Raw genomic sequence first — 19714 nt, forward strand, 5'->3', positions numbered from 1 at the left:
GGAAGCCGCGTTTGTTGTTCTTCCTTCTGTTTCCGAGACGTTCAGGGTCTGAACGGGTTCAACAGCCGCGTCTGTATGTCTCCACCAATTTCTTCTATAAATTGTCTTGTACCGCCCACGAATGAAGGTAACGTCAAGTCGGACTTTGTTGTGAATGCCACGGCCACACTGACCGGGTTGTTTTCGCGTTAAATGTAACGGCTCGGTCCGTCTCCGGTCGCGTCCACTCGTCTCCCCGTCAGTCCGCCGCGGTGAGACCGGGCGGCGTGCGCCCCGCTGCCGCTAGCCAAACAAATCCAGCGCCGTGCTTCGAGAGCGCTGCACTGTTGACCTGCTCGTACTTGGACTTGGCTGGTCTCCGTCATGTGTTTACCACGGGGACATGTCTCCATGCACGTCTCCAGGCGGGCCGCTCACCTCGTTGTCAGGTGTGACAGCTGGTGAGCGGGCCGAACCTCCCCGAACAGGCCCGTCCGCTCACCTTACGCGCTTGTCACTTTTGACATCACAGCTATGTTTGGACACTCGTGTCTCAGCTGTTGCTGCCATCGCTACCTTTTTATTTTTTTAATTAAAAAACACTCCCACCTTTTAAAATGAAAGCTCTGAAAGAAACACAATGAGGATTTGACACAATATTTTCGGTGAGCTGTGAAGTCTGAAATATTAAAATGACCTCAGACGTGATCAGAGTCGCCGCTGCGGTTTCGTGCCTGTCTCCATATGGTTGTGATATGAATCGATGCCAGCAGGCCATATATCTGCCTGCAGCCGCTTACTTGTGACCCGGCAGTGTGTAAACAGGTTATGTAAGTCTTCTCCAAACTTGCTCCTCTCAGCCAATCTCATGGCGGCGGCCGGTGCACAATATCAGGCACCTACTTCTTCTCCTTCTCACACACTTCTTGTGTTAATATGCACGGTGTTCAGACAGTTATGAGCATTATTGGAGCCGGCGTTGGTCACATGCAGCACACAGGGTCATGCGGATTTCTGCTGACAGCAGTGGAGTTTAAATAACCTGCTGCAAGCTGCACAGACCTGCTTCTTAAAGAGAGGACTGACTGCATGGCTGCTAACAGCAGGTGTAGAGGAACTCCTCTATGACCTACGAGCAGGAAAATATCATTTTAAAGCCATTTCAATCAAACACTGAGGTGGCATCTGGTCTCATACAACGACATTAATACAATACAATGCCAAGTTTGTTAGTTATAGTGTCATAAATGTTGGAAATGCCTGAGAAGAAGCATAAATGTGCTCTTTTACAAAGACATGTTGAGTCAAAGCTAAAGTCAATATTTGACCAACATTTGCAAAATCTTAAGATAATCAAAGACTGTGAATTATGTCCTAACACGTGATGAACAACATTGGTGAGGACTTTATGGACTTTTTATGGTCCCTGCAGTTTTGAACCGGAGATGCTTTCTTAAAGGAATAGTATGAAAGAAAATGTGAACTTTTCTGTTCTGGGGGCTGAGGTCAAGTCCTGTAATGTGTTGGCAGCAAATGTGTTGTAATGTGTAATGTGTCCTCTAATTGGCGCTCTAGTTTGCGACTGGTAGGTGAGCAACTGTTGGATTAGAGATGTGCTTCCTGCTCTAAATAATCCACTTGTTTGGTCAAATAGAGAGAGACGTCTTTGCGTGCAATCAGCGGCTCTGGCTTCAGATCAAATGTTTATTTTCTTGCCCTCCATAAAAATTTTAAAAAAGATTTCTCCTGCCTAGAAGATGAAACTATTTCCCTGCTGAACGTTGTCAATCTGAACCACCTCAGTGTTTCATCTCCCTTCATGGTTGCCAGTCGCCCTCCAGCTGCTTCCTCTGTGGTTCTTTGGTTTGGTTCTGTCTTGTTGAAGACTTTGTGTCACACTCAGCGTGGGAAATCACCTCCACCGGCATGCAGCTGGATGCTGTCTGAGGCCAATGACTCGAAAGTCACTTAAAAAGGTTGACTTTGTTTTGGTTTTGGTTTTGAAATATCTAAAAGGATGGGAAAATATTTAGCGGGTGGCCTGCAAATGTGGGAATCTTGTCAGTCACTGTTGCTTGGAGAATTAAAATGGACTCGGCTGGTCGCCGGTTGATGTTTCTACGACCTGTCGGAGAGGAAACGTGCATCTGATTCTGTTTCTGAAAAGCTGACCACTTTTCAGTTGGATTTCATGTCTGTATGTGTTTTGAGCTCAACAAAAGCACATTGTGTATTTTAAAACATCTAATAAGGACACAAACCTTTTTGTTTATCTATTTCAAAATGGAATAAGTTAGTTAGTTGATTGTTCAAGTAATAGAGAAACAGACAATTAATCAGAAACTACTTTTCCATTGATTGGAGTAATTCATTAATCTCTATTATTATATAGATTATTTTTCATTTTCATTCATCTGTATTTTGAAAGCATGGCTGCCACTTTGACAATATTAATGACAAAATATTATTAATACAGAACCAGCAATTTTTTTTAAAATAATATTTTTTACTTTTTAATCTCTGTTACCATTTTTCCTTAAATCTTTCAAAAATCATTATTATTATTATTATTATTATTATTTGTCCGTAAGGTTATGCTGCTATTTTTTTTATTGCAGATAGTTAAAGAGTATTTCTTTATTACTGAACTCAAACTCAAACCCCTGTGTTCTTCGTTTTCCAGATTAACAGGTATGCCAAAGGAAAAATATGATCCTCCAGATCCCCGCAGATGTTACACCATCATGTCGGCCGAGGACGCGGCGGTTGGGAAGAAGTCTTACTGGGCTGAGCTCGAGATATCTGGTCAGTGGAACCAACTCTCTCCGGGTCTGCGTCCATAAAAACATCCGTCGAGGCTCTGAGCTCATGCGTTAGGGTTGCAGAGTCCTCGATCACGGCGCTAAAAACCACAACTAGACGTTTTTTTGTAATGTTAGCGCATTCAGAAAAGTTGGATGAACAAACTGAACTTACAGCAGGCTGGATGAAAATATTCAAATTAATAAAAATTATTAAATCCAGGTCAGAGTCAAAATAGTCAAATGTGTGTGAATTATGTGACACATGAAGGCCTGAATACTGGCTCATCTGCTTTTCTGGGTAAAAATGATATTCTGATGCCAAAACTGAAATTAGTCCTTGTTTTGGTATAAAAACTAGAAAGATTTGTGGGAAACATATTTGCCACCAAACCAAAAATATCTCCATGGATATAATTTTGTTAATAGACATCCTGAATGCTGACAATCACACTTGATTGGAAGAGCAACAATGTGTTTTGCTGAGTTATTAAAATAAAATAAGATTGGAGTGATTTCCTTCTGAAGGCGGTCTGCTGCGTCTGTTGTTCACAGGGCGGGTGAGAAGTCTGAGCAGCTCCTTGTGGACTCTCACCCACCTGACGGCGCTGCACATCAACGACAACAACCTGACCCGCATCCCGCCGGACATCGCCAAGCTGCCCCACCTGGTCTACCTGAACCTGTCATCCAATAAGCTCCGCAGTCTGCCCGCCGAACTGGGCATCATGGTCTCTCTCAGGTGAGGGGAAACACCGGGGGGCCGGAGATACTTGTCAGGGTTTAAATCAGCGCACAGTGTGGTGAAAACATGGCCGACAGAATTTCCCAGAATGCCGAGCTGCATCACGGCAGCAGAAGAGAGAGTTTATCCCAGATACTCTCAATAGGATAGTTCATTATGGCAATAAAATGAGAGATGCATTGAATATTCTGCAATGGGCCTGAAAGATGTAAAAAAAAAAGGACAGTATAGATTTGATCATTTTCCTTTGCAATTGGAATTTATGTTGTTGTAAAGTAAAAAAAAACAGTAGAACCCAAAGACCTTCAGCCGCAATACCAGCGAGTGCCACTAGAGGTCGGCTCCAAAAAGCCTCCGGCTCCATAGACTCCCATTCAACTTCTCTCATCAAATCCAAAGTGAATAAAATGTGTCCATCAGTTATCTCGGTGTTGTTAGCTAAAGTCACTCCTTCTTCTTAGTTTTCTGGAGGTCCATCTGAAAATAATCCCTCATTCATTAGAAAAGAAGATTCAAGAAGACCTGTTTTTGGGGGCGTGTCTGTTTGATTGACAGGCCTGTGGTGCAGTCAGTTTACAGCTATCGGTGGGCGGGACGTAGTATCGTCAGGTTTCCGATCAGATCGGTCAGATCCACCGCTGGCTCCTCCCCCAGCTCGTCCAAATATGGTCACTTCCTGCTCCGAACCGCTCCGAACTAGTAAAGATGGTGACGGACAGAATCTGAACTGGAGGATTCATAACGTTCACAAACCAACAGGTGACGTCTCTGCTGGTTGCTGATTGGTTGAACCTTTCCTGTCATTTTATTTACCAAAAATAATTCAATATCTGTCAAATCTTCCTCACATGAATGATCCTTTAAATCAAATCTTATCAACAGCATGTGCAGTTTTTTTTTTTTTTAAATAAAAAATTGTATTATTGCTGCTGGTTATAATAAGATGTTTAATTTAAACTGTAAATTGAGACTTTTAGAAGAAACCTGAAGCAAACAAACTCTGATTGTCATCAACTTATTCACTGACATGATCCCGCCTGCTCGAAGTTTACACAAAGAACTGAATTTTACTAATGACTTCACTTCACTTCAGAGGGTGTATTTCATCTTTAAAAGTGAATCATTCCTCAGATTCATTCAAAGGATTACATGACAAACAATCCCAAAGCATAAAAGTGATCAAAAACCAGATGATAAATGACTTGAAACACTTGAGGATTATGAACCGCGTGGGTGAGACCAGTTTATCCTGCCGAGTTCAGAACATCATTCAAGAACAAAAACAGAGATGACACGTTGAGACTGCAGGACCAAACTCACCTGACAACACCACACAATGTGGTGGAAGATGTGTTGACACCATTAGAAACACATCCTCGACAAGTTCTCTGTTGGAGGATGTGTGTGACGTGTTTTCCTCTGCTTCCTGCAGGGAATTGCTTTTAAACAACAATCTTTTACGAGTTCTGCCCTATGAACTTGGGAGACTTTTCCAGTTACAAACCCTGGGGCTAAAAGGTCAGTCTCTCCTCCTGTTATTAACATTGTTTAGCATCAATAACTCAACTACATATCCCAAATAATATCTGACACTGCTTGTTTTGCAGGAAATCCTTTGTCCCAAGACATCCTCAATCTGTACCAGGAGCCCGACGGAACCAGGAAGCTTTTAAACTACATGCTCGACAATCTCGCAGGTAAATTCTTCTCTTTACCGGAGCTCATGCAAATTAAAGGGACAGCAGGTGTGCCGTTGTCTCATCCCTGCCCTGTTTCAGTGCACCCGGAGCAGCTCCCCCAAAGACCTTGGATCACTCTGAAAGAGCGAGACCAAATGAGCCCCACAGGTATGTTCACCACCTCAAACCTCCCGTTGTCTCCTTGTGTTCGTCTTTTTTCATTCTTAAAGCAGTTTTAATAATTCACATGACATCACATGATGACTTGTGTATGAAAGGTGTCGTTGGTAGGGACGAACCAGCAGCTGGTTGTTCCTCAGCTCTTAGGAACTCCACAGAGGTTTCCAGCTCTCAACTTTACTGTTTTTATTTTAGTCTCTTGTCAGCAGCTGCTCAACTTTTCAAATATGAACCTCTTCTAAAAAGCTGAAATCATAAATCAGGCCAGTCACTCCCCACTTTCTGAGATTGTATCAGAATTAAAGATAGAATAATTATCAATTCCAGATTAAATGTAGGATGAAGTTAGGTTAGGACATGGAAACAAATTGTTTCTGTAAATTACACCATCTTTACTTCCATTCAGATCCAGCTCCGAGACTAATTCCTCCAGTCACAAGGGATCATGAGTTGTCCCCGCTATGTTGTCAGGAGTTTACATCCACCCTCCTGAAGTTAAAGCCGCCTGCAGTATCGTTAGATCTTTTTTGTTCGATCTGAATCACAACCCAACAGATTGGTAAACATGCCGATGCTTTGTTTAGTTCGCTGACATCACCTTACTGGATTTCTGGATCAGTAGTGTTTTCCTGCCACTTGCCGAGATGGAAGTCGTCCAGCGAATCGCAGCCTGAACGCTGGAGCCTGAAAACTAACGTGAGGAAGAGACAGAAACAGTGAATATCGTGTGTTTTAGGAGCGCTGAGGTTAGAGGGGGTCCACTTTCATTTGGTTGTTGTACTCCTTCACAACCTGAGTTTTAAATTCATGAAGCACGTTGAAGCAGCTTTTATTTTGTTTTTTTAAAGTTAGGTTTTGTCCTTCTCTATCAGTGGTAAAAAAAAAAAAAAGATTTAAAATGAAATCAGTTAATGAGAAGAAGAGAACGTCGGTGTAAAAGTAAGAATCTGCCTGTTATGATGTCCCACAAGTGTTTTCAGATGTCCTGTTGGTCTGAATAAGAGATGTTGGGTTTACTTATGACACTAAGAGGACCAAATCACATCTCAGAGGCTGAAACCGGTCACATGTTTGGTGTATTTGCTTAGAAATCTACTGAAACTATTATTTTATTATCAAAATAATATGTTGATTGAGGTCTACATAATGCTAACTTTAATATCTAGTCTTCTAAGTGTTTCCATTCTCACGGTGTTGGAAACCCCTCCCCTCCTCTGCAGCGGTGTTCACGGTCATGTGCTACAACGTGCTGTGTGACAAGTACGCCACGCGGCAGCTGTACGGCTACTGTCCGTCCTGGGCGCTGAACTGGGAGTACCGCAAGAAGGGCATCATGGAGGAAATCACCAACTGTGATGCTGACGTCATCAGCCTGCAGGTGACGCTCACGCTTCCTGACAGCTGACACAAAATCAGACAGTAAAAAAAGTCTAACTACATTTTTCACAACTCACAATTAAATATTTCTGATTGTAGTTTTTATTTATATTTGTTGCATTCCCTCTTTGCCTGAAGAAGAGAAAGTCTGGGATGAAAAAACATCTGACTTGTCGATGGAATAAATATGAATAAAGAAATAACAATAGGAGTAATTTTCATCTACTAATAGTCTGCATGTGAGTCGTTCAGGGAACATATGTAAATTGTAGCTACAGAAAATAACCAAAGTTACAATCTCTCTCTCTTTGCTCATTGGTCACATGCGGCTCCGCCCACCAACACCAGTAAATGTGCAGCCTGTTAATGTCGTCACTGTGAGCATGTTATCATCCTGATGTGAAGTGTGATGTTGTCAGAGCTGTCTACAGACACTCACATGTTAGTGCACTGAAATAACTAGAAGATAATAGAAATTACTAGTGTAAAAAACATTGCTGTTGGACCACACAGAATCTATACTTTATGTTTTAGAGGAAGAGAAAGGCGGCTCAGTTTCTATCGCAGAAGTGTTCGTAGCTTCCAGGTCTGAAAAATGGAAAAGAAAAGTGTCTTCAGCTGCAATACCAACGAGTGCCACTAGAGGTCGGCTCCAAAAAGCCTCTGGCTCCATAGACTCCCATTCAACTTCTCTCATCAAATCCAAAGTGAATAAAATGTGTCCATCAGTTTCTCGGTGTTGTTAGCTAAAGTCACTCCTTCTTATTAGTTTTCTGGAGGTCCATCTGAAAATAATCCCTCATTCATTAGAAAAGAAGATTCAAGAAGACCTGTTTTTGGGGGCGTGTCTGTTTGATTGACAGGCCTTTGGTGCAGTCAGGTTACAGCTATCGGTGGGCGGGACGTAGTATCGTCAGGTTTCCGATCAGATCGGTCAGATCCACCGCTGGCTCCTCCCCCAGCTCGTCCAAATATGGTCACTTCCTGCTCCGAACTGCTCCGAACTAGTAAAGATGGTGACGGACAGAATCTGAACTGGAGGATTCATAACGTTCACAAACCAACGATGACATCACTGATGGATGATGACATCACTGATGGATGCTGCTTATTTTCAATTCAATTCAATTCAACTTTATTTATATAGCGCCAAATCACAACACAGGTTATTTCATGGCACTTAACACATTAAAGTCCTTACAGCAAGACTTTACAATATTATACAAAGAAACCCAACAATTCAACAATTCCCACATAAGCTAGGAGGGGGAAAAAAACTCCTCTTTAAGGGAGAAAAATCTCCATTTTCTATCAGGATCTGAAATAAAATATGAATTTAGTGTGCACTACTAAAATGTGCCGGCTTCTGATTGGCTGTGACATTATTTCTTCCATCGTTTTTGCGTTTGCTAACTTGTGACCATCTGCCATTCCCCTGACTTCTGAAGACCAAACAAGGGGAGTCTCTCAGAAGGAAGACGGTCCCTGCAGAGTAGGAGGCTGATGTATTGAACCACTGAGTCTCTCCAGTGCTTTAATCATTGGACCGTGTGCAGAGCTGCACGGTGTCTTAAACTGCTCCCATCAATCCTGAGAATCCCGCTGTTCTGTTCTGCTCTCTACACCACAGAGTCTCTCAGCTGAAACACGTCCTCGGACTTCACTGATCAACTCTTATTTCACCATTTACACTCCCGTGTCCTGTTTGTTCTCCACTGACTGAAGTTCAGAAAAATTAAGAAACTAACAAAGGAGTGTCAGGAATGAGTTAGAATCCATTTCTAAAGATGAGCTTCTCTTCTTTCTTAATATTAGATGGAGACAAACATGGACTTAGATGTCTTTAAAAAGGAGAGTTGGGGATTTTTCATGCGGTGCTGTTTGTTGGTCTGGTCTTTTCCAACAGAGGGTTTTGGTTTTCATGGAAAATCATCTTCAGGACGGAGCTCCTCAGACAACTCGTCTTAATCAGGATCTCTGGGGCTTTGAAACAGTTATTATTATTGTTATATCTGACTGATGATCACGTTTCAGACCTTCACATGTGTCCTCCGACCCTCTGAGGTGACCTTTCTTCTCCCTGTGTGTGCAGGAGGTGGAGACCCAGCAGTACTACGCCATGTTTCTGGAAACACTGAAGGAGCGCGGATACGACGGCTACTTCTGTCCAAAGTCTCGTGCCAAACTGGTTTCTGAACAGGAGAGGAAACACGTGGACGGCTGCGCGGTGTTCTTTAAGACCGAGAAGTCCGTTTGACAGCTTTTACTTTTCGTACTTTTCATACTCTACGGATGCTTCGCCTGCGAGTCCTCCTGGATATTTATGCTGCTTTGTTTTGCTGATGTTTCTGCAGGTTTACTTTGGTTCAGAAACACACGGTGGAGTTCAATCAGGTGGCCATGGCCAACTCGGAGGGGTCAGAGGTCATGCTCAACAGGGTGATGACCAAAGACAACATCGGGGTGGCCGTTCTGCTGGAGGTCAACAAGGACATGTTCTCTGGTGGTAAGAACAGACGTCTCCCACAGTGCAGCAGTGTGCTCCGACTCCGGGGCAGTAAATCAGTGATTTATTATGTTATGATTAATCTGTCCGTGATTAATATCAACTCATTGTTTATTATATAACGTATTGTAAACGAGTGAAAATGGTCCGTCACCAAGTTCACAGAGCTGAAGGTGACGTCCTCAGCTGATTAATCACTTCAATCTTTAATCTTTTGTTGAACAATTAATCAACTCGTACTTTCAGCACAATTATATAATTATAATATTTATGTGAATTGACTGCAACACCTTTGTAACTTTAAGTTGAGCAGTTATGCAGCACAGCATTAGTACTACTGTCCGCTATTAATAACTCAATAACACTGCAGTCAGACAGGAAAGGTTCATCTGCAGTAAGGTTTGTTTACCACAAGGTGTCACTAGTGATTTTAATTAGAAGTCACCAAAGTTCAATAAATGTTTTTCAATGATGTGTAATGAGATGAAAGAGGTCATCTGTGAATAAGTCTGCAGATGATGTCCTCATCCTGTTTCATATGTAAAATAAATAAAAGTTAAAAAATATGAGGTAATCATTATTAAATGACATCATTAAGCGATGAATGAGTGACCATCAGGGAAGTCCTCTTGCGTAATGCACACGTACCGTAAAACTTCTCCATTTGTAGTCGATTTATTTCTGGTTCCTTCATCCTAATTATTATTTGTCTCGGCACTTTTGAGTTTCTGAAGTTGCATCACAGCTCCGTGGTTTTCTGTAACCAAAGAAACCAAAATAAAACCCTGATGAGGATTTCTTTGGGGTTTTTCAGTCACATCCGGTTTTCTTGTATCACAAATGCCTTTTTGAGTTCCTTCTCTTTCATGAGTGTTTTTTTTTATCATTGATTTCATTCAGTTCCCTTTTGTTTCTCTTCTTCATCGGCTGCACCTCCGTGTAATAATCCAGGTCTCCTCTGTTTTCAGGCATGAAGCCGCCTCAGGAGAGGCAGCTGATCCTGGTGGCCAACGCCCACATGCACTGGGACCCCGAGTACTCGGACGTCAAGCTGATCCAGACCATGATGTTCCTGTCGGAGCTGAAGAGCATCGCTGAGAGAGCGTCGGGCTCCGTGGCGACGGGCTCGCCGACGTCTGACCCGTCCTCCATCCCCATCGTCCTGTGTGCTGACCTCAACTCGCTGCCTGACTCCGGTAGGACGGTCTCGCTCGTCAGGAACCTCTGATATCAGTTCAGTCTCTTGGACCTCCTCAAGAGCTGCTGCGGTTCAATTTGTATGTTGTTGTCGGCCCGGGACACGCTGGCAGCGTGGCGGTACCTCAGACACACGGCTCAGCTGCGGTTTGCTTGCACGTGGACACACACCATCACACACACACACACACACACACACACACACACACACCATAACACCATCTCACACACACACACGCACACACACACACACACACACACACCCACACACACACACACACACACACACACACACACACACACACACACACACACACACACACACACACACACAAGGGTGGCACGGTGGTGCAGTGGTTAGCACTGTCACCTCACAGCAAAAAGGTTCCGGGTTCAAATCCGGTCCTGGGCCTTTCTGTGTGGAGTTTGCATGTTCTCCCTGTGCTTGCGTGGGTTCTCTCCGGGTTCTCCGGCTTCCTCCCATCATCCAAAAACATGCACCTCAGGTCAGGTTACCTGGCGTCGCGCTAGTGGCAGCCTGCTGCAGCAGCTCCCCCCTGAGAGCCCCCTTGCTGTAGCGAAGACATTTCCCCTCGGGGATTAATAAAGTGTATAAAATAAAAAAAATAAAAAAAATCAACACACAGACACACACACACCATCACACACACAGACACTGACACAGAGGAGCGATACGGAGCGAGGAGGGAGGAGAAACCTGGTGGAGAGTCTACATGATATATTTAGAGCTCACACTGTTTCTGCTGTGATTAAACAGTAGAAATGTGATCACAGATTGTTTCCCTGGATATTTTAGCAGGGAACCGCACGTGAAAAATAGGCGTCGGGTCTATTTTATAAATGACGCGAGGCAGTATGTCTGCTGTCATTCATTAAAATGGACGGTGAAATGAAATGACGCCACGCAGCCAGTTTGTTCAAGGTCTCAGGGTGTCACTCTTGGATAAATTGGTATCCAATATAATGAAACGTATCTACTCTTCGGTCTCCTCTGTACACTCATGGACTCCGGCTCTTCTTTCAGCCAGTAGATGGCGCAGTCGGAAACTATATCAGTGCCTCGATCACCAAGAAAACACACACATCGGATCTTTGGGGCTTATTTGGGTTTTCCAGAGGTTCTTCATTAACGTGGTGCACCTTTATAGTAAATATGCAACAGTAGGTGTTTTCATCTCAAACCGTTCAGTTCATTATGAAATATTTCTGGTTCAGTCCATCCTGTAACACATTACTGCTCAGAAATCTGCTTCTGGAACAAAAAGTCAAGAGTGCAAATCTTGTCTGTGCACCAACTGTTGTCACGGCCCGACTTCACAGTGAGGTTTTGTTCCAGGTGTGGTGGAATACCTGAGCAACGGAGGAGTGGCCGAGAACCACAAGGACTTCAAGGAGCTGCGCTACAACGAATGTCTGACCAACTTCAGCTGCAACGGCAAGAACGGCAACTCGGACGGGAGCATCACACACAGCTTCCAGCTGAAGAGCGCATACGACAGCAACCTGATGCCTTACACCAACTACACGTACGACTTCAAGGTACAAACCTCCTGCTGGAAGGATTTTTGAATGTATTTTTATACGGTTTAGATTTTTGAATGTATTTTTATTTCAGTTACAAGCTGCCAGTGTTTTACATTTATTTCTGCAAGGCAGGCAACCTACAAATAAATTATGGAATTCCCCGACTTGAGCAAGTTTCAAAAGTGTGCTAATAGATTTTTACATTGCAGAGGAGTGAATGGAAATCAGTGAATGCCTCAAACAATTCAAAAAATACATACAAATTTCTAAAACAGCCCAACTAGTAATCATGAAAAGAAGGTGATTTTTTTTTAATCATCACAAACATGTTTTTAAAGAGGATTTATGGGCTTGAAGTGAAGTTTAAAGGTTCACTGCTTTTGTAAACAAACAAATTCACTGTACCATGAATAGAAAACAAGCGTGTTGCAAATAAAGATGAGTGATGAGTCAGCTTTAAAATCCCCAATAATAATAAGTTTAATCATTGTTCTCAATGTGTTCAGAAGTTCATCCTCAGACTGTAGAGACCCATGAGGTGTATTTTATTTATGATTGTGAATTTCCAATATCATGATACAGAGTTTTGTTCACTCCTATAAATTACTGGAGCTGTGCACACTTCTGCACAAAAACATGAACTGCTTCGATAGTTAATGATGAAATGAATCAGGCTGATTAGTGTTCATACGTCCACCAGGTGACTCCGTGGGCCCGTTACACACATCTTTATCTTCTTTACTTTGGCTTCACAACAAGTTCAGGATCCAGTTTGAGGTTCTTGTCCTCACATATGGAGTCCTGCACGGTCGAGCACTTCTTCTTATCCGAGGTTGGTTCTCGGTGGCAGGAGGACGTTCCTCTCCCTTGCAACATCTCCCAGCTCCTCCTGGGAGACGCTTGTGCGTTGCGTTCCCCGGTCAGATGACATATATAATCCATGCAGCGTGTTCTTGGTCTCCAACTAGTTGAAATGCTCAGAAAAGCTCCACTGGAAGGTCCCAGAAAGCTTCTTCATCAGTAGCGAGGGGAGGACGAGAGTGGGACGGTGGCGAGGGGAGGACGAGAGTGGGACGGTGGCGAGGGGAGGACGAGAGTGGGACGGTGGCGAGGGGAGGACGAGAGTGGAACAGTGGCGAGGGGAGGACGGGAGTGGGACAGTGGCGAGGGGAGGACAAGAGTGGGATGGTGGCGAGGGGAGGACGAGTAGGACGGTGAGGATTGACTGCTCCTGTCCAGCTCGGTCTTCTTACATTCTGGATGTGTTCAAACAAAGTTGTGCGACGGACGGTTTTATCAAAAAGGAAAACCTTTGTTCCGTCCCGTCAGAAGAGAAACTCGATAACTGAAGTGTGGACACTAAACATGAAGCTGCTGCCAGCTCGCTCAGGTTCGCACCAAGGAGACGCTGCTCTCTAATAAACATCTTTTATATCCTCTCTGTTTAATTTGTACAAAGATGCTGTTTAAAAAAAAAAAGTGCCAAAATGTCAAATCACTGTTTTGTTGTTGATTATGTTCCAGAATATTTCAGGAACTGGTGTATTTTTATACTTTCAGGCAGTGCTAAGCCACCTGGTACCTCAAGTTTTGAGTCTTTATGCTAAGATAAGATAATCATTTAAAGTAGCATCCGTCTTATGACATCATCAGTGTGAGACCAACATGTCAAACTTTGCAGTCGCCGTTGAAAAGTTTGTATTTTTATGTCAAATGGAAAAAAAGGAAAACCTGATCTGATGACAAAGCTCGATGACGATGATGATGATGATGACGATGATGATGGACAGGCCTCCATCCCAACCCTGAACATATTAAAGCCGGCGTCCCGTTCTGTCTCCGTGTCTGCAGGGTGTGATCGACTACATCTTCTTCTCCAAGACCCACATGAGCGTCCTGGGCCTGATGGGCCCGCTGGACAGCCAGTGGCTGGTGGACAACAACATCACCGGCTGCCCCCACCCGCACATCCCCTCGGACCACTTCTCCCTGCTGGCCCAGCTGGAGCTGCAGCCCCCCCCGCCTCACCCGCTCAACCCCCTCAACGGGCTGCACCTGCCGGTCCACAGGTAGTGCAGCCTGAGAGAGAGAGAGAGAGAGAGAGAGAGAGAGAGCCCCGCCTCCCCCTCTGACCCCGCCTCCCCACCTTTTAAACACTGTCCCCCCACACCCCTCCTACCCCCACCCCTCCTCCTCCTCCAGCTTTATACAGGACGCTGTACAGTTTACCGATCATGTTAAAGCTCAGACCCCTCTAACCCTCCGACACACCTCCCCACAAGGAGTGAAGTATTCGCCCCGTTTGTTGCTCCTGTTTGTGTTTTTGCACGTTGTATATTTCTTTTTTTTTCTCCTGTTGAAAAAGGCTTGATACCAAATGTAGGCTGGGGACGACGTGGTCACCTCCCGGTCTGACTGGTTTGTTTGCCTTCGACGTGATCACGGCCGCTCCTCCGACAAACAAACCGACACTGTTCGATGTTCTCGGATGAACCCGCCTCGCAGATCGAGCCCACGTTTCTTTTGGCTGTGACATCATCGTTTTAGAGTTCAGACCCGCCGTGATATTAATGCTGCACCGCAACACGCACGTTGTGTTAAAGTCACAGTCCGCAGAACCCGAACCTGCTTTCAATCCCAAAAATGAACCGCCGGGTGTTTTAATTAAAGGAGTGACACTACAAAACAACTGAATCCAAGTTCTGACTGTTAGAGGAGGAGGTGAGACGTTTGTTTACATCAGTGGCTTTTTGTAAACACGTCCAGATGTTTTCAATTCTGATCAGCTGACAAATCATTTTAATTTTCATATACGTGAGGAGGCAGTTTTTATGGTGAAGAAGTTCAGACTGGGTGTTTTAAAAGGAATGAGTAGAATAATCTCATGTCACCGCTGGGCTCTCTCTGTTCTCATACCAGCACTGGTTCTGATATTGATAGTGCATTATTTTGGGGGGCTTCCAGATGCTTTGTGTACTTCCCGTGTCCTTCCCGTGTCCTTCCCGTGTTCCCGTCTATTTCTGGATCATATTTCCACACCGTTTGGGATAATGCTGCCTGATCTCATTGTTAAAGAACCTGTCAGCTGACATCGTTCTTGCCAGATTAGCAAATCTCAGCCTGAAAGCCACCTAACAGCTGCTGCATTCATACGGGTCTTTTGTAACTGCTCGATATTTACTTCCGTGTTCACTCGGGCCGATTCGCGCTCGCTGGAGTTCAACAGGTGTAACTTGTGAGTTTCCTGCAGCCCTGTGAAGCAGAAATAAAACCATCAGTTCGGGCCGAATGAAATCCAACATTTCTCTGAGCGCTGCGATTATAAATCTATTTTTCATGACAGTCACAAACACTTCACGCTTTACGCTTTTAACGTTGTGCTTTTGAACACCACCGGTCTTAAGAGAGAATCGTCCCGTCTCCCATCACCTGACTGGCCAAAGAATCTGATCACATGATTAAGATCCTGTTTATTTATTGGTGCCAGAAAAACCAAGAACGAGTTCCTGATTTCTGCCCAGAAGCTGAATGTATCTTCCAACGGCTCGCTATGAGATTGGGCCGTCGGAGCCGATTTAACGCCAGATTCCTGTGGACTCTGAACGTTGTGTGTTTGTGTCAGATGATTAGGACTGATAGCCCTTCATGTAAGTTGTACCTCAGGGCTATGCTATGCATCCAGCAGTACCTCTCACACTACAGACTCTCAGAGTCGCGTCGTACGAGCAAAACCAAACAGGAAGCTACTCTTCTGAAAACCCTCTATAAGCACAGGTAACGTATGTACGTCCATACATACATACATGTTGTCGTCGTGGCAGTCACACGTCTTTGTGCATTTTTGATAAAACTACTGATGCACTTTTGCTCCGTTCCCAAACATGGTAACCTGGTGAATTCTAACCTTTTGTCAAATGGAGGTTTAGTTTAGACTTTAGAGGAACAAATAGTTTCATGTTGCTGCAGCGTTTGTCAGAAAGTTTCCACTTCCGGGGTCGGACCGGGTCATACCAGAACCAAGACAGTCCTGCAATGAGTTCTCGGTACCAATACAAAACCCTTTATTTCATGTTATGAGATAATCAAAAGAAAAAATGGAGAAAATAAAGATGTTTTGTAGAAAACTTTTATTTGTCCTTCTCACATGTTTAATGTTGTTTAAACCGGCAGCTCACGCAGTCAGATGAACAGGAACCATCTTTCTCTTACTGCGGTGACAGCTGTCAATCAAACGCTCAGAAGAGGATTTCACTCTTTCACTGAGCTGCAACAGTTTTAAACCGTTTTAAATAGTCTTAAACCATTTTAAACTGTTTTAAACCGTTTTAAACCGTTTTAAACTGTTTTAAACCGTTTTAAATGGTTTTAAACCATTTTAAATGGCAGGAAAGTTGGGAACCGCTGGTCTCACCTGGCAGAAATAAAAAACCTCATTTGACTTCGATCAGGAACAAACTGATTTTATGTTTATGAAAAAGATCTGATCAGACATTAGCTGCCAGCTTGACATCTGACCTTTCACACACATTTGGTGCGACGGTGGTGTCGGGGTGTGAAGTCCGGTCCGATCTGGGTGACGTGCTGCTCTCACTGCAGCGGCGACGAAACTGACCGAGATTGAATTAGTTGAATTATTCAAAGAATTTGCTGTGTTGGGTGTTTAAACGAAGCCATAGTTTGGGGATACGTGGTGTCGGCCCAGCGCGGCGCCCCGTAGCCTCAGCTTTAACACGACCCGGTCCGACCCGGCCCGACCCGGTCCGGCCGTATCACCGCTGCTTCTGTTGCACATGATTTAACGCTCACGAACACACCTGGACTCTCCTGCTGGAGTCGATCTCTCACGGGCATGTTGAGGCCGATACTTCACTCCTGAACTAACCTCACAGGGTTTTCTGGTTTTGTATAACAGCTGTACATAAATGAAACTGTCTCCGATGACGGGGTGTCTTTCACATCTGTGACGGGACTGTGTCCTTCTGATAAAGGGGCAACATGTTTTCTCTGAAATCAAAGATGTACTTTGTGTTGTACTTTATTTTCTGCCTGGTGTGTGAACTCCACCTCCACCTGTCCGACGCTCTCGTGGAGACCGAACGTCTCTGTCCAACGTTGTTTTTGAACTGCGGCCGTTTTGTGTCTCTGACAGTCTTTCAATTGGTACTTTGTACAATTCAGTATTACCGAGTTTTTGAGAGAAAAGATAAATGTTTCAGGCTGAAAAGCAGTTTGTCTCGATGGCTTTAATTTCTCAGCGTCATCTCGGAGCTCTTCGTGCTCCGAGATGACGCTTCATCAAATTCATTTCTTTCTATTTAATGTTTTCCTTTCTGAGTTTTACAAAAACAGATTTGCAGACAGCTTTCACATCTCTCTTCACTCATCGTACGATGTCCTCAGTAATGTCCGACTATCGTTACCTGTGAGCAGCTGACTTCTTCATTTTGTCTCATATACTTTTTTACAAACAATGTGCCTAGTTTGTACAATTTCTCCAACAGCAGCACTGCCCATGAGACCAAGATGCTCAGAGATTAACCCAACGCCATCATCCATCCATCCATCATCCATCCATCATACATCCATCAATCATCCATCCATCCATCATCCATCAATCATCCCTCCATCATCCATCAATCATCCATCCATCCATCATCCATCCATCATCCATCAATCATCCATCAATCATCCATCCATCATCATCCATCCATCCATCATCCCTCCATAATCCATCCATCATCCATCCATCAATCATCCATCCATCATCCATCCATCCATCAATCATCCATCCATCATCCATCAATCATCCATCCATCCATCCATCATCCATCATCCCTCCATCATCATCCCTAATCAACTACTGTTTTGTGTTGTGACATCACGAATGACTCGTCCTCAGTTTCTCTCCACCAGACGTCTTTAAGTGAACACTCTCACGTGTTTGTGGTTTCCATCGTGAGTTATTTTGCAAGAGAAAGATGATCGAAACCATCACATGCAATTTCTGAATGTAAAAATGCTCTTGTTCAACATCTGATCGTGGATAATTTATTATTTTCTTTTTGTCTTCCTCTGTTAATTCAGGTTGATTTGACATCAGTGTGGTGGCTACATTTGGTCATCGGTCTCTGGTGGCCAATAAAATGCTCACATGCAATGTTCACTGGGGAAAATGAGCCTTTTCTGATAAAGCATTTAGCATTTGGACAAAGGACTTGTTGTCATTAATTGACTGGAACATGTTGATCGCTGCATCTAAACGGGTAAACACGAACCTAAAGGATGCTCCATGAAGGTTTTCTTCCTCGTACAATCCAGTTCCAACACTACAAACATCAGGCTGGTAAAAATTCAATTCAGCACAATTCGAACTTAGTTAAAAAAAAATGCAGTGAATATTTTGATAAAATCTCGTCTGTTTTTGCTCATTTACAATACTGACCGTAGTTTAATTCTCCACATCGAATGAGGCCATTTTCAAAGAAGGGAAAAAGGAGAAAGTCGTCAATTTCAGTGTCCAAACAGTTTAAGATCTTTTCCCCTTCAGCTTGAAAACAACTTTTCTGTCTTGTCTGCAAAATTACTACTTTGCAAAATATGGCACGTGTCAATTCAAAGACTGATGAGAAAAAGAAATGAAAACTTCTGTAAACAGAATTAATTTGCTCAGAGAACGAAGCGTTTTAAAGTTTGTTTTATTAATGTGGAGTAACTGAAGGAGAACTGGGTGCAGATCTTTCGTCACCAGCAGTCACCAACGAAGGTGCTACATTATTCCTCTCAAGAGGATTTTAAAGAAAAGCATTTCCACCTGCTGTTTGTAACAGTGACGTCATATTTCTGCCACCAGACTCCAGACTTGTTCTTCACCACGCCGGTTCTCCGTCCGCCAGCGTGTGAAGAGCCGCTAACGTCAGACAACACAGCGTTTGTGTTGTGGAAGCCGAAGTGTTGCGTCACGTTTGCCAATAACATGTTTATAACAATAAAAGGTGCAAAACTGCAGCGACACGAGAGACTGTTGAGGTTCCTCTGACGTTAGTGTCGACGTGTTCCTCTGACAGTGAAGGAAAATGATAATACAGATCTGTCCTTTGTAGAAGTTCTGTTCACTCACCGAACAATCGGCCGTTGCCTTCGGTGTCTCAGGACCTGAGTGGGAAAACAAACGAACAGAAATAAATGAAAATATTCAGTGGAAGACACTAAAGACATTGTTAGTTTATTTTTTTATAAAAAGTTTTAATACGTTCTACAAAACTGGACAACTAAAAACAAGAATGGCTCCACAGGACCTTTCAGCACTGTTGGATGAAGAACTACTTTAATCTGAACTCAATTTCATACAACAAATACAAACAATTCACTTATTTCTGCACTTTTCTCAAAGGGGAACACAAAGTTCATTGATGTAAATCCTGTTTTTTGCCATCAGCTGTTTATAAACTGGATGTGAGGAATCTGGAGCAAGCAGACATTTCGAGAGCAGTGACCTGTTATTATTATCTTCACAGAAGTGAGATCAAAATAATTATTGGAGCTTTACCAAAGTTAAAAAGACTTTCTTGGACATAGTAGATATTATTTAATAATATTAGCTGTCATCTGAAAAGCTAAATTTGTTGTACTTGATGTTTTCATCTGAAAAAGTGATTTAGTTTCTCTCTTCGGGGACCTCACGGGCTCCTGGGGGCCCCGTGGTAAC

General features: G+C 43.5%; 1 protein-coding gene across 2 annotated transcripts; it reads left to right on the forward strand.

The window, feature by feature from the left end:
* The first annotated feature begins 25 nt into the window (after positions 1–25).
* cnot6l (CCR4-NOT transcription complex, subunit 6-like) lies at positions 26–18651 on the forward strand. Of its 2 annotated transcripts, XM_069722623.1 has the most exons (13): positions 28–127; positions 2663–2784; positions 3336–3522; positions 4958–5043; positions 5133–5222; positions 5304–5372; positions 6605–6762; positions 8854–9008; positions 9116–9267; positions 10236–10463; positions 11822–12024; positions 13861–14078; positions 17511–18651. In XM_069722623.1, the coding sequence occupies exons 2-13, from the start codon at positions 2673–2675 to the stop codon at positions 17545–17547; spliced, it is 1695 nt and encodes a 564-aa protein (XP_069578724.1). In that variant the 5' UTR covers positions 28–127; positions 2663–2672; the 3' UTR covers positions 17548–18651. The 2 variants fall into 2 exon arrangements, with proteins under 2 accessions (XP_069578723.1, XP_069578724.1); XM_069722622.1 differs by having other exon boundaries at positions 26–127; positions 5133–5372.
* Positions 18652–19714: the final 1063 nt, after the last annotated feature.

This window comes from Brachyistius frenatus, unplaced genomic scaffold, assembly GCF_029030835.1.
Source record: "Brachyistius frenatus isolate BFR_SWC_R1_liver_20210118 unplaced genomic scaffold, ASM2903083v1 Contig_298, whole genome shotgun sequence".
Classification (NCBI taxonomy): domain Eukaryota; kingdom Metazoa; phylum Chordata; class Actinopteri; family Embiotocidae; genus Brachyistius; species Brachyistius frenatus.

Coding starts and splice junctions, on each gene's coding strand:
- cnot6l (XM_069722622.1), top strand. CDS start 2,673: ATGCCAAAGGAAAAATATGATCCTCCAGATCCCCGCAGATGTTACACC. Junction 5,373..6,604: donor AGACCAAATGAGCCCCACAG/GTATGTTCACCA, acceptor CCTCCTCTGCAG/CGGTGTTCACGGTCATGTGC. Junction 9,268..10,235: donor CAAGGACATGTTCTCTGGTG/GTAAGAACAGAC, acceptor CTCTGTTTTCAG/GCATGAAGCCGCCTCAGGAG.